A 17,027-nucleotide genomic window follows, 5' to 3' on the forward strand; every position below is an offset into this window, starting at 1 on the left:
AACATAACACTCAATCGTCCTCACTCTCAGGTATGTATATCATTGCTGTCCAAATGAAACAGGCAGATTTTTAGGCCTAAAAGCAGCTGAAAATTGTATCAACGCTAAGAGAACATGATGTGTCGCCTTCCCAAAAAACCACAGGCTTTTCTGCATCTCCATCCCTTGTGGAATAAAATAAAGTCAATCTTTCTGACCATATCAGTAGCGTTGATGTCCAGCAGAGGCGTCTGGGGGCCAAATGGTGCCCGGAGATGAAACCCATTCCGGGCGCCCGCCTTGTGTGGAGCCCTGCCCCCACCCCCACCCTTCCCCACGCCCCACTCACCTGAGCTGGTGGCGGTCTGGTGCCGAGGGGTGCCCAGCAGCCGTGCAGAAGGCTGCCATCCGCCCCACCTCCAAGCCGGTGCCTTTTCAGAACAGGCTCCGGTGGAGGTGGGGCGGGGCGGTCCAGCATCAGCCTGCCACAGCCCAGTAGGCTGCTCCTCAACCCCACCTCCATTGGAGCCTTCTCCGAGAAGGTGTCAGCTGAGAGGTGGGTGGGTGGGTGGCAGCCTCCCCGAGCAGCCGCTTGGTCTCCGGCTGGCTGGAGCCTGAGCAACTTACTCCAGGAAGAGGCCAGGCAGCGGCTGGGGCGCTCCAGCCTCCACACCTCTTCCTGGAGCCCAAGTGGCCAGCTCCTCATCCTGGCCCAGCAGCTGCAGCACAAGGAAGGCATCTGGTCACACAGGGGGCCGATTTTGTACCCCCCATGTGACCAGATTAGTTGTGCCCAGGGACACGGGTTTCCCCATGTCCCCGGGCAAAAATCCCACTGCGCCCAGTTTCTATCTTCTTGTGGTTTTCCAAGGGGCTAAAATGCTACCGTGTGACCGTTTGGAAACAAGAGTCCTCTGTGTAAGTTTCTTATGTAACTAAGCTTGCCCATTAGCCTGGTTACCATCTGAGCTATCAGCTACTGGCAGAGCAAATGAGAGCCAGTGTGGGGTAGTAGATAAAATGGGGGACTACCATGGAAAGTTGATAACCTCGGTCCCATCCCAAAGTGTCTCCTTGGTCAACCTCACAGGGCTGTTGTGAGAAGATGGCAAAAGAAGAATAATGTTCTAACGGCCATTTTTTCCCGAAATGGAGAGAAAAGGAGGATATACATTTTAAAAATGCATCGTATCTGTATGGCTGTTACTGGCCTTGCTAACATCCTAAGAGAAGACAGTCCATATGTTAATTATGTGCAGAGGCAGGATTTTTCTCCCAGCCTGCTGCACTGTGTTAATTTGGAGGGGGGGGGATGTCACCTAGATATGACAACAGAGCAGTAAAGAGCGAGGTGTCCAACAAGAGGCCCTGGGGATGGATGTGGCCCCTTGGGAGGGGGATTAGCAGGTCTACAAGCCAGCTGAAGCAACCCCCCCCCCAATAAGCCCTCTCAAAGCAGCCAGCCCACCCCAATGCAGGCTCGCCAGTCCAGGCAGCCCTCCCCCCCAGTGCCATTCTGGGGCCAGCTAAGGCAGCCCCCCTCCCCGAGCCTGGCTCGACCAAGTCACATTTATGTCATATCCAGCTCTTGTAACAAATTAGTTTGACACCCCTGGTCTAGAGTATTCGTGTTCTCAAGGACGTCCTTCCCTGACTCATGAAGATCTCCAGAGAGTTTGCTACAGCTCCTTCCTGAACCATCTGGTGCTGGTCTCACCTCTCTCTCCCAGTGGGTGGCAGAGCACCTTTGAAGGGTGCTTCCCAGAACCCCCAAGGCTCACCTGCACGTATGCACAGCCATTCCCCGAGACCTCCACCTTGTACTCTCCGGGAACTTCGGGGAGAGGCGCCTGCTGCAGCACCAGCCGGTTCCCCTTGTCAATGTGGAATTCATGCTGGAACCCCGTGGTGGACTTCACCAGCACCTGGACGCCTTCAATCTCATGATAGGTTAAGGTCGCGTACCGGGATAAGGCTTGCAGGGCAACCACCGTGTCCTGTAGGGTAGAAAACAGCGCTCTGGTCTGTGTGGATCTGCCCTGTGAAAGTATCCATCCTGTTCCTATGTGAAAGTCTTGCTCTGTTGCTTTGGCTGTCTCATCTTTTCCTTTGCAGCGAAGGCCGCGTTCCTTTAGTGCAGCTGTGAAACTGTATGGGGTTAGGGTTAGGGTGGGTTTGCTGATTGCGGGGGATGGGTTTGCTGATTGCTTTATAGTAGTAACGGCCCTGCTGGGTCAAGCAGAGCCGTCTTGGCTTTTGTACTGGACTCATCTTACCTGCAATAAAGAAATCTTTGTTCATTAACAAGTGTTTCTGTTGACTGGTAAAAGGAGGTTGTGACATTGGGTCAGAGGGAATGCATGGGAGCAGAAGCAATGAGCCAGAAGTTCAGTTGTCAACAATGGGCCTTTCCCCACTTTTCCCTTGGGCGCCGTTGCTGTGCGCAATTCCCAGTGCGCAGCATCCCTGGCACGCGCCCGGGCATCCCCACGACCCTGCGCTCTCATCAAAAGGCGCCCTTTGCAAGAGCGCCAGGGATACCTCATGCTGAGGGGGCGCGACAGCGGCAGCGTCGGGTGGCTGCGCTGTCGCCGCCCCTCTCATGGGGAGTGCCGGGGGACCCCGCGCTACTCTCCTCAAGTAGTGCGGGGCTTAAGGTAAGTGGGGAAAGGCCCAATATCATTTCTGAAGGCGCAATGAATGGAAACAGGACACGACAAGAACCAGTTCAATCTACATGCCTAACAAGAGACCGCTGCCTCACCATGTCCTGCATTCCAGTATTCAGAGATGTTTGGCCACGATGCCCCTGGGTGGTCGCCTGGTCTATATCAAAGTGTGCTGGACTCTGATCAGCAAGACACAGATTTTGATTCCACTGGTGGGAAGAAACGTGGAATCTTTGCCATAAGGTACAGGGAGAGGGCTTTAAAAGGAGATTAGGCAGACTCAGGGGTGAGAAGTCAATCAGTGACTACTAGTCTCAACTTCCACGTTCAGAGATATCCAGCTCTTACTTCCAGTATGATGACCATTTTACCCTGGTTCTGTTTCCTCAGGCCGGACTTCTCGTGGGATCAAGGTTATATCAGGCAGGGCACTGTAGCTGCTCCCAGCATAAATGACACCCTCCCTGCTCAAAAATCAGGAATCGGTTTGCCTGGTATCAAGGGCTTAAATTGGGTTGAACTTTGGAAGGACCGATCCAGCCTTTTTGAGCCTGCAGGCACCTTTGGAATTCTGATAAAGTGTGGTGGGTACAGCCACAGAATGGCTGCCATAGGAGAGGAGTTGGCCACATCATGGCTGACAGAGTGAAAATGCCCATGCTGTGAGGACAGTTTTTTGAAAATCTGCACAGCCAATCAAATCTCCAGTGCTGAAGCAGAAGTCTGGAAAAATAGCTCTATGCTATGGCATTATCTCCAACTGCAGTCCCTCCTTCCCAAACTCTACCATGGAATATTGTATTCATTTTGGGGCACCACAATTTTAGAAGGATGTAGGCCAGCTGAGATTTGTCCAGAGGAGGGCAGCAAAGATGGTGAGGGTCCTGTAAAGAAGGGTTGAAGGAGCTCAGGATGTTTAGCCTGGAGAGGAGACAACTGAGAGGTGGGAGGAGGAGGAGGAGGAGAAGGAGAAGAAGGAGGAGAAGAAGAAGAAGTAGTAGAAGAAGAAGAGAGTAGTAGTAGTAGTTTGGATTTATACTCCACCTTTCTCTCCTGGAAGGAGACTCAAGGTGGCTTACAAACTCCTTTCCCTTCCTCTTCCCACAACAGACATCTTGTGAGGTAGGTGGCGCTGAGAGAGTTCCAAAGTATTGTGACTAGCCCAAGATCACCCAGCAGGAATATGTAGGAGTCGGGATAAATCATGTTCACCAGATATGAGTCTGCCACTCATGTGGAGGAGTGGGGAATCAAACCTAGTTCTCCAGATTAGAATCCACCTGCTCTTAACCACTACACCACGCTGGCTCTCCATATTTAAAAGTACTTAAAGGGATATCATGCAGAGGATGGTGTGGAGTTGTCTTCTGCTGCTTCAGAAGGTCAGACTAGAACCAACATATTGAAATTCAATTAAAAGAGTTTTAGGCTAAATGTTAGGATGAACTTCTTGACAGTTTGAGTGGTTTCTCAGTGGAACGGAGCAGGCTTCCTCAAGAGGTGGTGGATTCTTCTTCTTTGGAGGTTTTTAAGCAGAGGCTAGATCAGGGGTAGGGAACCTGCGGCTCTCCAGATGTTCAGGAACTACATGGCCAATTGGCCATGCTGATAGAGGCTGATGGGAATTGTAGTTCCTGAACATCTGGAGAGCCGCAGGTTCCCTACCCCTGGGCTAGATGGTCATTTGACAGAAATGCTGATCCTGAGAATTCAGGCAAGTCATGGGAGAGTGGACAGGAACGGGACTCGGCTCTCAGGGCCCCTTCTGACATGCCAGTTGACACTTTGAGGTCAGGGAGCAATTTTCTTCCTGGCCAGATTGGCTAGGCATCCTGTAGGAGTTTATTGCCATCTTCTGGGCATGGAGCAGGGGTCACTGGGAACATGTGTGGGGGGGATAGTTGTGAATGTTCTGCATTCTGTGGGGGGCTTGGACTAGGTGGCCCTAGAGGTCCCTTCCAGATCTATGTTTCTATTACATTAAATACACATTTTTAAAAAATAAGGCCAAATGGAAGAATGCTGTACTAATCATGATGCATTCCATAAATCACCAGAAGAAATTTCTCATGTCTAAGGTGGATCAGCAGACATTAGTCAAGTCTACAGAAGACACAGAGGGGCCCCCCAGCCCCCCAGCAGAGATGTATTATTTCCAAGCAACTTACAAGTTACAAGGCACAGTCCATTCTTTACTTTACATATTCTGACTATGACTCATATTCTGTCTTCATGACTGTAATATTCTCCTGTCTAGCTTTCTTCTGGCAAACTGTCATCCAAAACTGGTTCATCTCTGTGGCACCTTCCATGCATGCAGAATAATACACATTCAATCCACGAGTGGATTTTGCTATTCTGCACAGTAAAATCCAGCTTCAAAGTGCATTGAAAGTGGATTGAAAGTGCATTATTCTGCATGTGTGGAAGGGGCCTGTGTCTCTCTTTCCCATTTCCTTATGTTTGGTGTCTTTTCCCTGAACCGCTATGTTACCGTATATACTTGTGTATAATTTGACTTTTTCAGCACATTTTTAATGCTGAAAAAAGCCTCCCTCGACTTATATTCGGGTTGACTTATACTCCAGTATATACGGTAACTGTATGTAAGCTCCGTTTGTGTAACCCAGGGTCCATTGGGGGAGCTAAAGAGCTCAGATTTTCCATATAAGGAAGTAAAGGCTCCATTTCCTCAAATGTTAAGAGGCCTGTATTTTAGGTATGAGAATGTTTGTATTAATTGTTGAGAAGGGGATATTGTGTTTATATTGATTGACTATTAGTTTGTATTTTGATTTCCTGTTATAAAATGTCATAATGGGTGTTATATAAATATTATTTTCCTCAGCCTGTAGCTGGAGGCAGTCAACTTCACAGAGTATGTTGAGTTTTTCAGCCTTTTTTTAGGCTGAAAAATGCCCCCTCGACTTATACGCGGGTCCTCCCCCCCGCGGAGCCGCAGCGCTTACTCGCAAGTTGCGAAGCCTCGTCCCCTCACTAACTCACGCTTTCTTTCTTGCAGGCTCTAAGTGTAAAGCTTGGCTTCAGGGAAGCTGGTGCTCGGGGCAGCCTGGTTTTCTTAAAAGGGCAATGTTCCAGCATTGCCCTTTTAAGAAAACCATAGAGACAGGCTGCTCCGAGCGGCAGCTTTCCTGAAACCAAGCCTTAGACTTAGAGCCTGCAAGAAAGAAAGTGTGAGTTAGTGAGGGGGACGAGGCATCCTCTGCTTTGTTTTCTCCTGCCTTCAGCTGCTTTCCCTCTCCCCAGACCCCCACACACCCGCCTTGCCCCTCCTTAAAAAGCCTCCCAAAGGCTTCTGGGGCGCTCCTTTCCTCCAGCTGTGGCTCCTTTGCCAGCTCAGCACCCTGCCTCCTGATGGACCTTTCCCACCCTCGACTTATACACGAATCAATAAAATTCCCCAGTTTTTTTGAGGTAAAATTGGGTGTCTCGACTTATATGCGGGTCGACTTATACGCGAGTATATACGGTACAGCTAGAGAGAACTGTAAAGTGGTGGTGGGGCTCATCTCTGGAGGGGATGAGTCTGCCTATCGGAGTGAGGTGGACCGACTGCTCTCATGGTGCAGGGAAAATAACCTGGTTCTTAATACTAACAAGACAACGGAGCTTATAGTGGACTATAGAAGGAATAGCTCAGAAATTCAGTCCTTGACTATAAATGGAGATCAAGTAGAGCGGGTGGCTAGTTTTAAATTTCTGGGCACTATGATTAAAGAGGACCTGACCTGGGGCGTACAGACTGCCGCGGTGGTTAAGAAGGCCCAGCAAAGACTGTACTATCTGAGACTTTTGAGGAAACAACAACTGAATGGAAAACTCCTGGTGTCCTTTTACCGCTGTGCTACAGAGAGTGTCTTAACCTACTGCATCTGTGTATGGTTCTCCAGTTGCACAGTGGCAGATAGGAAGGCGCTCCAAAGGGTGATCACTACTGCACAAAGGATTATCGGCTGCCCTCTCCCCTCCTTGGAAGAACTCTATAATTCCTGAAGCCTAAAAAAAAGCCCAAAATATTCTGAGAGACCCGTCTCATCCAGCACACTCTCTTTTTGAACTGTTACCATCCGGCAGACGATACAGGTCTCTCAAAACTAGGACCAAGAGGCTTAGAGACAGCTTCTACTCTAGAGCTGTGGCTATGCTGAACTCCGCGGCTTCGTGTTGATGTGTTTGGGGCTGTGTAGGGATGGGTGGAGGAAGGGGAAAGTGAGGATGGGGTATGAGTCTGAATTTGTGTGCATCGAGGAATGCTACTGTAAATTTCGTTGTGCATGCACAATGACAACAAAATGCTTATGCTTATGCTTAAAGGACTGAGACACTGCTAGTCTGTTTTGCATAGCAGACCAGAACTATTATATGTTGATTATTGTTTCTGTATTGGTTTGCCATATTTCATTGTTATACTGCACACTATTGTTAATGAAACAGAAAACAGATTTAAAGTTTCTTTTGTTGTAAGTCTGGTGAATGTGTCACAAGGTGGGATCACACTGTCAAAGACGAACTCCTTTTCCATTTCTGATAATATCCCTCTTAAAATCTAAGTTGGGTTACATTTGGACATACAGATGATGATGAGGAGTCCAATTTTGAAGGATTTTAACTCTTGCGTTTTAGCTTGGTTGCTGGTTGAGCTAAGGTTTTTGTACTTTTAAAGTTATTGTTGAGACCATATTGTTCTTGTTGACCCTCTTTTCCACTTACAGAGCTAGTTTACTGTTTTTCTTTGAAATAAATATTCAAAAACATTTAACCTACTGATGCCCCAATTAATGTAATTTTATTGGTATCTATTTTTATTTTTGAAATTTACCAGTAGCTGCTGCATTTCCCACCCTAGACTTATACTCGAGTCAATAAGTTTTCCCAGTTTTTTGTGATAAAATTAGGTGCCTTGACTTATATTTGGGTCAACTTATACTCAAGTACATACGGTATCTCTAAAAAATTTTTTGCCCTTTAAAGCTGTCTACAACGCAATATCGCCATGAAACGTTTTGGATTAGCCCAAAATGAAGCAAAGCCAATGATCGTGTCACTGTGCTTGCCTTGTTAATCTTATTTCTTATGTTTCCTTTTCAGGGCCTGTCTTCGTTGTCAAGTTGCTCTGAACAGTGTCTTCGCCTTCACTGGCAATACGTATATTATTGTTGCTCATTGCATTTTGCCAGGGCAAAGCCTGCAACGGAGTCCACATTTTGAGGCACACTCAGGTACCCCACCATCCTATATGGGAAACAGATAATGCGTTACCTGCGTGGAGTAAAATCCCCCATATGGATTCTGTGACTTAACAAGGGGGCCCGCAATCTTGGTGATGTCTTTGATTTCATCTGCAGATACTTCTGGTTTGGAGAGGTAAGCCAGGAGGACATAAGCAGTGGTCTCAACATCTGACCAGACCACGTACCCGTCTGCAAAGAAAAGAGGGTTCTTCATTCTGTACAAAGTAACAGGTATCTCTGGGGCTCTTTAGCCACCCTTAGCTGCTGTTAGAAGAAGAAGAAGAAGAAGAGTTTGGATTTATATCCCCCCTTTCTCTCCTGCAGGATACTCAAAGGGGCTGACAATCTCCTTGCCCTTCCCCCTCCACAACAAACACCCTGTGAGGTGGGTGGGGCTGAGAGAGCTCCGAGAAGCTGTGACTAGCCCAAGGTCACCCAACTGGCGTGTGTGGGAGTGCACAGGCTAATCTGAATTCCCCAGATAAGCCTCCACAGCTCAGGCGGCAGAGCTGGGAATCAAACCCGGTTCCTCCAGATTAGATACACGAGCTCTTAACTTCCTACACCACTGCTGCTCCTCCTGTTACAGTGGAAATGGGAAAATGTGTCAAGAGTTTTTTTGCATATTCAGGTGGCTGTTTTGACTCCTTCCTTTTCCAGACAATCCAGGTGCCACAGTCTAAGAGTGACTAGCAGAAACAAGCAAGAAACTTGGTTTTACTTAAAAGGACTCCTAGGACCATTTGTCACAGATTCATTGGGCAGAGTAACTGGACCTTGGGCTGCAACTAAAAGTCCAGGTGAACTGTGCAGTCACAGAGATACCTGGGGCAAATCTAATATGCCTGTTGGTAAAATGGTGTCATGCCCAGTCTTATACCGAGTCTGACCATAATCCTCCTCCTGGTGATAGGTGGGTGCAGTCGCCTTTCTCTCCCCTCCTCCCTGCACACTGTCCTTCCCAGGATGTCCTGGGAATCCACACTCCATTGTTGTCATTCGGCACCTGGGGTTGTCTCCTGTGTTGGCTGAGTTAGAGGGTACGGGGTAAGGAAACTCAGGGGCATTCCTCTCCAGCTGAGAGAGAAGAGTTGGGCTTCTCTGGGAAGGGGGTGTGCGGCTTTGAGTGGGGCAGTTCGTCATTGGCTTTTGGCAGGTTTCTTCCAGTTCCATCAATTAACTTCTGGTGGCTCTGACGTTTCACCTGAACTGCTGTCTCTGAGTAAAGACTTTTGTTTTAAAAAAAAGGAAATGCTTTCCCTGAAGGGGGGTCCTGACAAATGGGAACAAAAATACGCAAGATCAAGATTGAAAAGCATCTGAAATGCTACATAAAAAAAGGACTTTGCTGTCCCAGGTTAGTCTGCTCTTAATCAGCGCTTGGAAGGCAAGCAGGGTTGGCCAAATTTACTACACAAAGGCCCCTTCTGCACACGCAAAATAATGCATTTTCAAACCACTTTCACAACTGTTTGCAAGTGGATTTTGCTATTCCGCACAGCTTCAAAGAGCACTGAAAGCAGTTTGAAAGTGCATTATTCTGCATGTGCGAAATGAGCCAAAGACGGGCAATGGCAAACCACCTCTGAGCATCTCTTACTTTGCAAACCATGCACGGTCAGTGTAAGTCGGCTGCAACTGGATGACACTTTGTGCCACCATATAAATGGCATACTTGCATAGCCAAAATAATACCAGAGGGGTCTTACTGGTAAACAGAGGCAAACAATTTTTAGAAACAGAGGCAATGAGCCAGCTACTTAGACTGAGTCCCTCTCCGCACAGCAAATGATGACTGGGTTGCAGCCAGGATGAATGAGCCCAGCGTAGCCCCAGGACGTTTGAATGGCTGTCCCATAAGCACGGAGGCACATTTTTTAAAAAACCTTTTCTACACCTGTATTAATGCGCAGCTATGCAGGCAGGCACACACGCTCCCTCAGAGCGTTGCTGGAGCCAGTAGTGCCTGCATGACTCTGCAGATGGAAGCAGGGAGGTTTTTTTAAAAAAGTGCAGCCACGTAACACAACTTGGAGTTGCATAACGTGGCTTGTAGCTGCGCCCACAGCTGCAAGGCGTGTTAAAACAAAAGAATCGCAGAAATTGCGATTCTTGCAAAACCTGGGTTGGGGAGAAACGCGGCTTCAGGAGCAGGATCTATACAAAGTTCTCACTCGACCCAGGTTTTTTCCCGCCCTTAACCTGTGTTTATTGGTCTGTGCAGAAAGGGCCTCATGCTCAACACCATCCGCAAAGGGCTGGTACTCAAAACATCTCATAATCTGACTGGGAACCAATGAAGTATCTAGTGAACGGAACGATCCCTCGTACCATGTTTGATAGCCTGTTCGTCTAAATCACTCAGGAGCTGTTGCCGTGTCTCCATGTCCCCTGCCAACGTGAAGACGTATGCCAACAAGGCTCTGGGGTAGGCATCCTCCACAAAACTTAAATTCCTCTTCAGACATCCGATTGCATCTTGTACCATGGTATTCTAGAATGTGACATGAGGAAGTATGACAATCTCTACCAGAGCACACAACAAGCAAAGGAAGGGGAAAGGGGTCGGGGGCGAAGGAGTACAGTGGCAATAGGCACACAACAGAAGAAAAAACTGTACTCTGGCTGCTGGAATTCAAAAGCAACAGGCATGCACAGCGATTTGATAGTGCAGAAAAAGTGTAAACGCAAATGACAAACAGCTACGCAGCAGCTTAATAATAATGATGGGATCTCCGCGTCTCAACAACACACTGGAAGCTGGACTTTGTGAGCCTGGGTCACATCTTTTTGGAGACATTTTGAGGCTTATGTTTCATTGGTCATCAACATACCAGGAGGTTTCTTTGGTGAATGCTTTGGAGCCACCTCTAGTTATCTCCGTGTGTTGCTGCGAAGCGGTGATCCCGTCATTATTGTCAAGCTGCTACATGGCTGGTTGTCTTTTGCACTTTGGTGCACTTTGGTGCTCCTGAATGTCTACTAGAGACCATCTTTACACAGCATTTCCACAGATTTCATGGGGTAAAGCCACAGCAAAGTGCTATTTGTAAAAATTACTTCATTTGTACCCCCACCTTTCTCCCCAGTGGGGAACGAAAGTGGCTTAACGTTGTTTCCTCCGTGGAGTTCCGCAATGTCTTTACACCCAAACATTTTATTTCCACTCTCCAAACATTTTAAATGAATCCCCCTTTAAAATGTTTCTCTGGCTGAAACGTTCTGAAAACTTGCCCAGTTGCTGTGCTATCTATTGACTACGTTTCCCAAGCTCCTCTGCTTCCCTGAACCTCCTCCTGGGTGCCATTTTCTGAGCTCCCTCCGTTCTCCACATCTTTACAGCATTTCTCTGTTTGTTCTTCTATTTTTTGAAGGGGGGAATCTTTGAAACACTGAGTATATGAGGCAAAGGTGTATTGCTATTAGGGACATGGGGTCACCCATGTCCCTGGGCACATGTCATGGGGGCATTGGCCGCCGGCCAGGTTCCTGTGGTGTGGCAAAAGGGTCAGCGCCCGGTGGCTCCCCCTCTGCCAGGGCACAAGCTGTTTTCTGCAGCAGTAGGCTGGTGTCTGCCTCCCAGGGAGGGCAGCAGCCAGCCCACCACCGAGTCCCGCCCCCCCCCCGGCCTCCCTGCAGCTCCTGCAGCTTCCAAAGGTAAGTGGGGGGCACGGGGGTGGGGGTGCAGCATCTGCTCCAGGCACCATTTCCCCCTGGTACGCCTCTGATATGAGGAGTATAAACTGTGACGCGTGGCTGTGAAGCACTGAAGCACCGATTCAAGACAGAGCTCAAAAAAGGGGGGAATCACAAAACAGTGGTCAGGAATCATTTCCAAGAGGTGAGTATGGACAAGGGGGGGGGGGGGGGGGTTGAAAACATTTTACAAACATTTTAGGAGCTTTGTGTGGAAAGCATCTATAACAGTTGGTTCTAACCAACTCCACAAGGCTGCTGAAATCACACCGTGTATACAAAGCTCCGAGGGTCATTTGAATTCCAGGTTGAAGTCCTACCTGTGTGGGGATGCTCATACATTTATACAGTGACATAGGTGTACTTTTTTGGTAAGAATAGATAAAGAACCTTTATTTCGCCAAGTACTTGGCAGCTGAGTTCTTATGTTGCTGACATCTGCTGTTATTTTATTTTTTTGGGTCTGTTTTCAGCTTCTATTGTTTTGTGTAAATGATTTTTAAGAACATTTGTGTTGAAAAACAGGATACAAATACTGTACATAAAAATCACAGGGTGACGCCCTCCTGACTATTCCATTGTCAAAGAAATTCTGTTGGTGGATTCATAGGGTCTTCTCAGGTGAAGGAGGTGCGCTTGGCCCCCTCACATTTGACCTTCAAGAGGCAGTTCAAGACAGTCCCTGAGTAGTGATTTTAAATGTTGGTTTCTACATTTTTACTGCTTTTTATTCTATGTGTTTTTCTATGTTCACAAGCCATTTTGAGTAAAGGAAAAGACATTGGTAGGGTTGTATATTCCTCCACCACAGAACTCAACATGCCAGACCTTCTTTATTGGGCCCTAGTACCGATCTAGCCCTGCTCCCCCCTTTCTGTTTGAAAGTTTGAAAATAAAACTACATTTGGGTATTCAACGTACCATGCTTAATCATGTACAAAATAATGGTTTTGACAAAGGCAGCAACATAAAAATGAATGACAATTCTCATTTGTTCGGGACAATATTCTAATGCGGATGCATACAATTTTCTCAACCGCTGCACTTCAACTGACTGTATTCATATCTTTCTCTGAGACAGAATATAGTAAATGTTTTCAATCAGTCCATCACTAGAAGACTCACATTCTTGTCCAGGTGGACCTCCAGCAGCGCAGCGGTCACATAAGCTGTCAGCGAGTACTCATCCTCCACACCACCCTGTGGACCGAAGGGAAAGCATCAGAACCAAGCTGACCCACGAGGGTTCATTCCCTCCTCGGGAGAAAGAGATTTCCCCCTTGCCATTTCCAGAAATATCCTACACAAGACAAAAACCTGAACTTCCATTGTCTGAACCTCTAGTGGGAAGGATAATATTAGCCTGTTCAACATGCTCTCGTGCTTCATTCAGCTGACACTTTGAGCCAGAGGTCCCCAATATGGTGACACCTGTCCTGGCCCCCACCAAGTGGGTTTTTTTAAAAAAAAAACAGGGGTGGCCAGATGGAGCTTTATGGTTTAATGCCGTCAGGGCTTTCTGTCCAGTGCCTTGCCTGTGCAAACGACAGAGCAATCTTCTAAAAACAAGGGCTCCCAACCGTTTTGAGCCTGTGGGCCCCTTTGGAATTCTGACATGGCACGGTGGGCACGGTAGCAAAATGGCTGCCACAGAAGATGAAACCAGCCACAAAATTATTGCCACAGCCTAACTGCAGTAACAGGATACAGTGTGGGTGCTGTGTGGTTTCCAGGCTGTATGGCCGTGTTCTAGCAGCATTCTCTCCTGACGTTTCGCCTGCATCTGTGGCTGGCATGAAGATGCCAGCCACAGATGCAGGCGAAACGTCAGGAGAGAATGCTGCTAGAACACGGCCATACAGCCCGGAAAACAAAAAAACCCAAGTGATTCCGGCCGTGAAAGCCTTCGACAATACAAGGATACAGTGTGTTGTGTTGTGGCAGCAGCTGCTGCCAAAACACACTTTAAAAAATGAAATCTCCAGCCAATTAAATCTCCAATAGTCAATTGGAAGCCTTGCTGGGCAAAAAAGCCCCATCCTCTCATGCGGGGAATTTCTCTCTTCCTGCTGCCGTCAACTTTTCCCGGCCTTTCTGGATTTTCCAGTGACTGTCTTCTCATAGCATGATTCAAGTACAACAGCCTCAGATTAGACATTTTAGCTTCTAGGGACAGTTCAGGCTTGATTTGACCTAGAACCTTGATTGATCTAGAACACTGATTTGTCTTTTTGGCAGCCCACAGTGTTTGTAAAACTCTCCTCCAACAACACATTTCAAAGGGACCTACTTTCTTCTTGGTCCATAGGCATATTAGTTCTTGCCTTCCAGATACATTTGATAAACATCAGTTCGCATATCGGACTAATAGATCTACGGAGGACGCCATTGCCATTAGCCTCCACACAGCTTTGACGCATCTGGAACAGCAGGGGAATTATGTGCGAATGCTCTTTGCGGACTTTAGTTCCGCATTTAATACAATCTCGCCACAAAGACTGGTGACAAAACTTGTGGATCTTGGACTCTCACATTCAATCTGTTTGTGGATTAGGGACTTCTTGTCTGGACGTTCCCAGAGGGTTAGACTGGGAAATCGGGTTTCCTCAGTTCTTACTCTAAATATGGGAACGCCACAGGGCTGTGTGTTGAGCCCTTTACTGTTCACCCTTTATACATATGATTGTACTCCTGTCTATCATAGTAACACCATTATCAAATTTGCTGATGACACAAGTCTGCCTATCGGAATGAAGTGGACCGACTGCTCTCATGGTGCAGGGAAAATAACCTGGTTCTTAACACTAACAAGACAAAGGAGCTCATAGTGGACTATAGAAGGAATAGCTCAGAAATTCAGCCCTTGACTATAAATGGAGATCAAGTGGAGCGGGTGGCTAGTTTTAAATTCCTGGGCGTTATGATTAAAGAGGATTTGACCTGGGGAGTACAGACTACCGCGGTGGTTAAGAAAGCCCAGCAAAGACTGTACTTTCTGAGACTTTTAAGGAAGCAACAACTAGATGGAAAACTTCTGGTGTCATTTTACCGCTGTGCTATAGAGAGTGTCCTAACCTACTGCATCTGTGTATGGTTCTCCAGTTGCACAGTGGCGAATAGGAAGGCGCTCCAAAGGGTGATCAATACTGCACAAAGGATTATCGGCTGCCCTCCTCCTTGGAAGAAATCTATAATGCCCGAAGTCTAAATAAAGCCCAAAATATTCTAAGGGACCCGTCTCATCCAGCACACTCTCTTTTTAAACTGCTACCATCTGGCAGACGATACAGGGCCCTCAGAACTAGGACAAAGAGGCTTAGAGACAGCTTCTACTCTAGAGCTGTGGCTATGCTAAACTCCGCTGCTTCATATTGATGTATTTGGGGCTATGTAGGGATGGGTGGAGGATGATGATGTATGAGTCTGAAATTGCATGAGTCTGAAATTGTATGAGTCTGAAATTGTGTGCATCGAGGAATGCTGCTGTAAATTTCGTTGTGCGTGCACAATGACAATAAAATGCTTATGCTTATGCTTATGGGAGCCTTCTTCATTGTCCAGCGTAGAGAAAACTACTGCAAGAATTCATGATCTTGGTTGACCGTGACACAGCCGTGCACTGAAGAATCTTTTCCAGCTTCCTTGTGGCTGCCCTCCCCAGTTTCACAGCTCGCCCAAGAGCCAGGCGCCCAGCTGCACCTCTGCAGCCGCACTCAGCCTCCCCGGAGGCACGGAGAGGCTCAAAAAGTGAAAAAGTCTCCCCACCACCGGGAAGCCTCTATTAGGCTTGACAGACTTATGTCACTCAAAAGGGTGGCTTAAGTCTCAATTCTCAGCCACTGGCACAATGTGCTGAATGGCCGGGAGGGAGCCGATAGTCCCCTGGCCCCGCCCCAGCCCGCCCCTACTATACCAGTGGCAGCAGGGGGGCTGAGATGCTGGCGCAGTGTCCAGTGCCGCATCTCAGCTCCGGGGAGGGCTGTGGCGGCTGCACAGCAGAGGAATTGCCCCTCCACTTGGGTAAGTGTCCATGAAGGACCTGACCCTGGAAGCAAATGCTCAGGGTTTAACATGAACCACAAGAGAAGAGGTCAAACGTGTGCAAAGGAACTAGAGGAATTATACCACTGACCTGGACCCAGGCTGGGATTAAATACTTTGCTTCCTGCGATTTCAATAGAAAGCTGTACAGGAAACATTTTCAGCCAGATGTTGAATAAACTGTGATGGGGCTGCATTGGGTTGCATTTCAATGCACCTAGACATCTACTGCAGCTCAGTGTCTGTACCTTCAGGGCATTGTTGAAGAGCCTTCCTACACTTTCAAAGCAGCCGCTGGGAAGCTGGTGCTTCTCCAACCAGCGAACGGTGTCCTGGATGTGCTTCTCGTCAATGAAGATGTAGGACTTGGCCTGGCCAAAAGCCCGAGCCACGAAAGCTGTCAGCCTGTGGAAGCAGATGGGGGGGGGGGGGGAACCACTCAGCTCTCTGAGCCCAATATTTGGCATTTCAGATACGACAAAAGGAGCTTTGACTCTTGAAACCATATATCCCGAAAAACTCGTTGGTCTCTAAGGTGCTGCTAGACTTGAATCTAGCTGTTCTGCTGCAGATCAACACGGCTGCCCTCTGAAACTTCCCCCATTCTGCCTGAGGCCATTTATATCCTTGTCTGGAGCAGCAGTGGCGTAGGAGGTTAAGAGCTCGTGTATCTAATCTGGAGGAACCCGGGTTTGATTCCCCGCTCTGCCGCCTGAGCTGTGGAGGCTTATCTGGGGAATTCAGATTAGCCTGTGCACTCCCACACAGGCCAGCTGGGTGACCTTGGGCTAGTCACAGCTTCTCAGAGCTCTCTCAGCCCCACCCACCTCACAGGGTGTTTGTTGTGAGGGGGGAAGGGCAAGGAGATTATCGCTTTCTATCTACCTTTTTCCTGGAACAAAGCTGTGAACTGGAGCTGCTTGAATAAATGTAAGTCTTACCTTTTACCTTTATCTCTTGGGAAGTTTCTATAAGCTGCACTCACACACAATGCTGGGCAGATCCATAATTCTAAACTAAATCTAACAAAACAAACTGGAGGACACAGGTATGGGGGTGGAGCTAAAAAAAATGGGCACCTCCAGTGCTGGAAGCATCTTCCCTTGGCTGCCAGACTGAATGAAGAATGCTGATATCAAATGCAATGAAATGTCTGAGGGGAGATTCGAAACACAGTGAAATCCTGTAAGCAGAGTCACTCCGGTATAAGCCCATTGGAATGAATGGGATGAAACAGGAGGAACCCTCTTTAGGATTACAGTTTAGCCTCTAACTATAGTCTGTCTCAGAAAAAGATGTTAGTAGGGTTGTATATTCCTCTCAACATGCTGGTCCTTCTTTGTTGTAGAATGCGCCATCTGGGCCCTAATGCCTATCTAGCCCTGCTTCC

The 17,027-nt window shown here is 47.8% G+C and overlaps 1 protein-coding gene across 1 annotated transcript in view; it reads right to left on the reverse strand.

Moving 5' to 3' along the window:
- LOC125437096 (alpha-2-macroglobulin-like protein 1) overlaps positions 1 to 17,027 on the reverse strand; it is an 89,825-nt gene that overhangs the window by 11,556 nt on the left and 61,242 nt on the right. Inside the window, exons 21-25 of the mRNA XM_048504465.1 lie at positions 15,886 to 16,042; positions 12,722 to 12,796; positions 10,232 to 10,394; positions 7,929 to 8,068; positions 1,761 to 1,976 (exon numbers count right to left, since the gene is read on the reverse strand). Coding sequence (XP_048360422.1) covers positions 1,761 to 1,976; positions 7,929 to 8,068; positions 10,232 to 10,394; positions 12,722 to 12,796; positions 15,886 to 16,042 — 751 coding nt within the window. The remainder of the gene's footprint in view (positions 1 to 1,760; positions 1,977 to 7,928; positions 8,069 to 10,231; positions 10,395 to 12,721; positions 12,797 to 15,885; positions 16,043 to 17,027) is intronic.

Source organism: Sphaerodactylus townsendi, linkage group LG07 (assembly GCF_021028975.2).
Source record: "Sphaerodactylus townsendi isolate TG3544 linkage group LG07, MPM_Stown_v2.3, whole genome shotgun sequence".
Taxonomy (NCBI): Eukaryota; Metazoa; Chordata; class Lepidosauria; order Squamata; family Sphaerodactylidae; genus Sphaerodactylus; species Sphaerodactylus townsendi.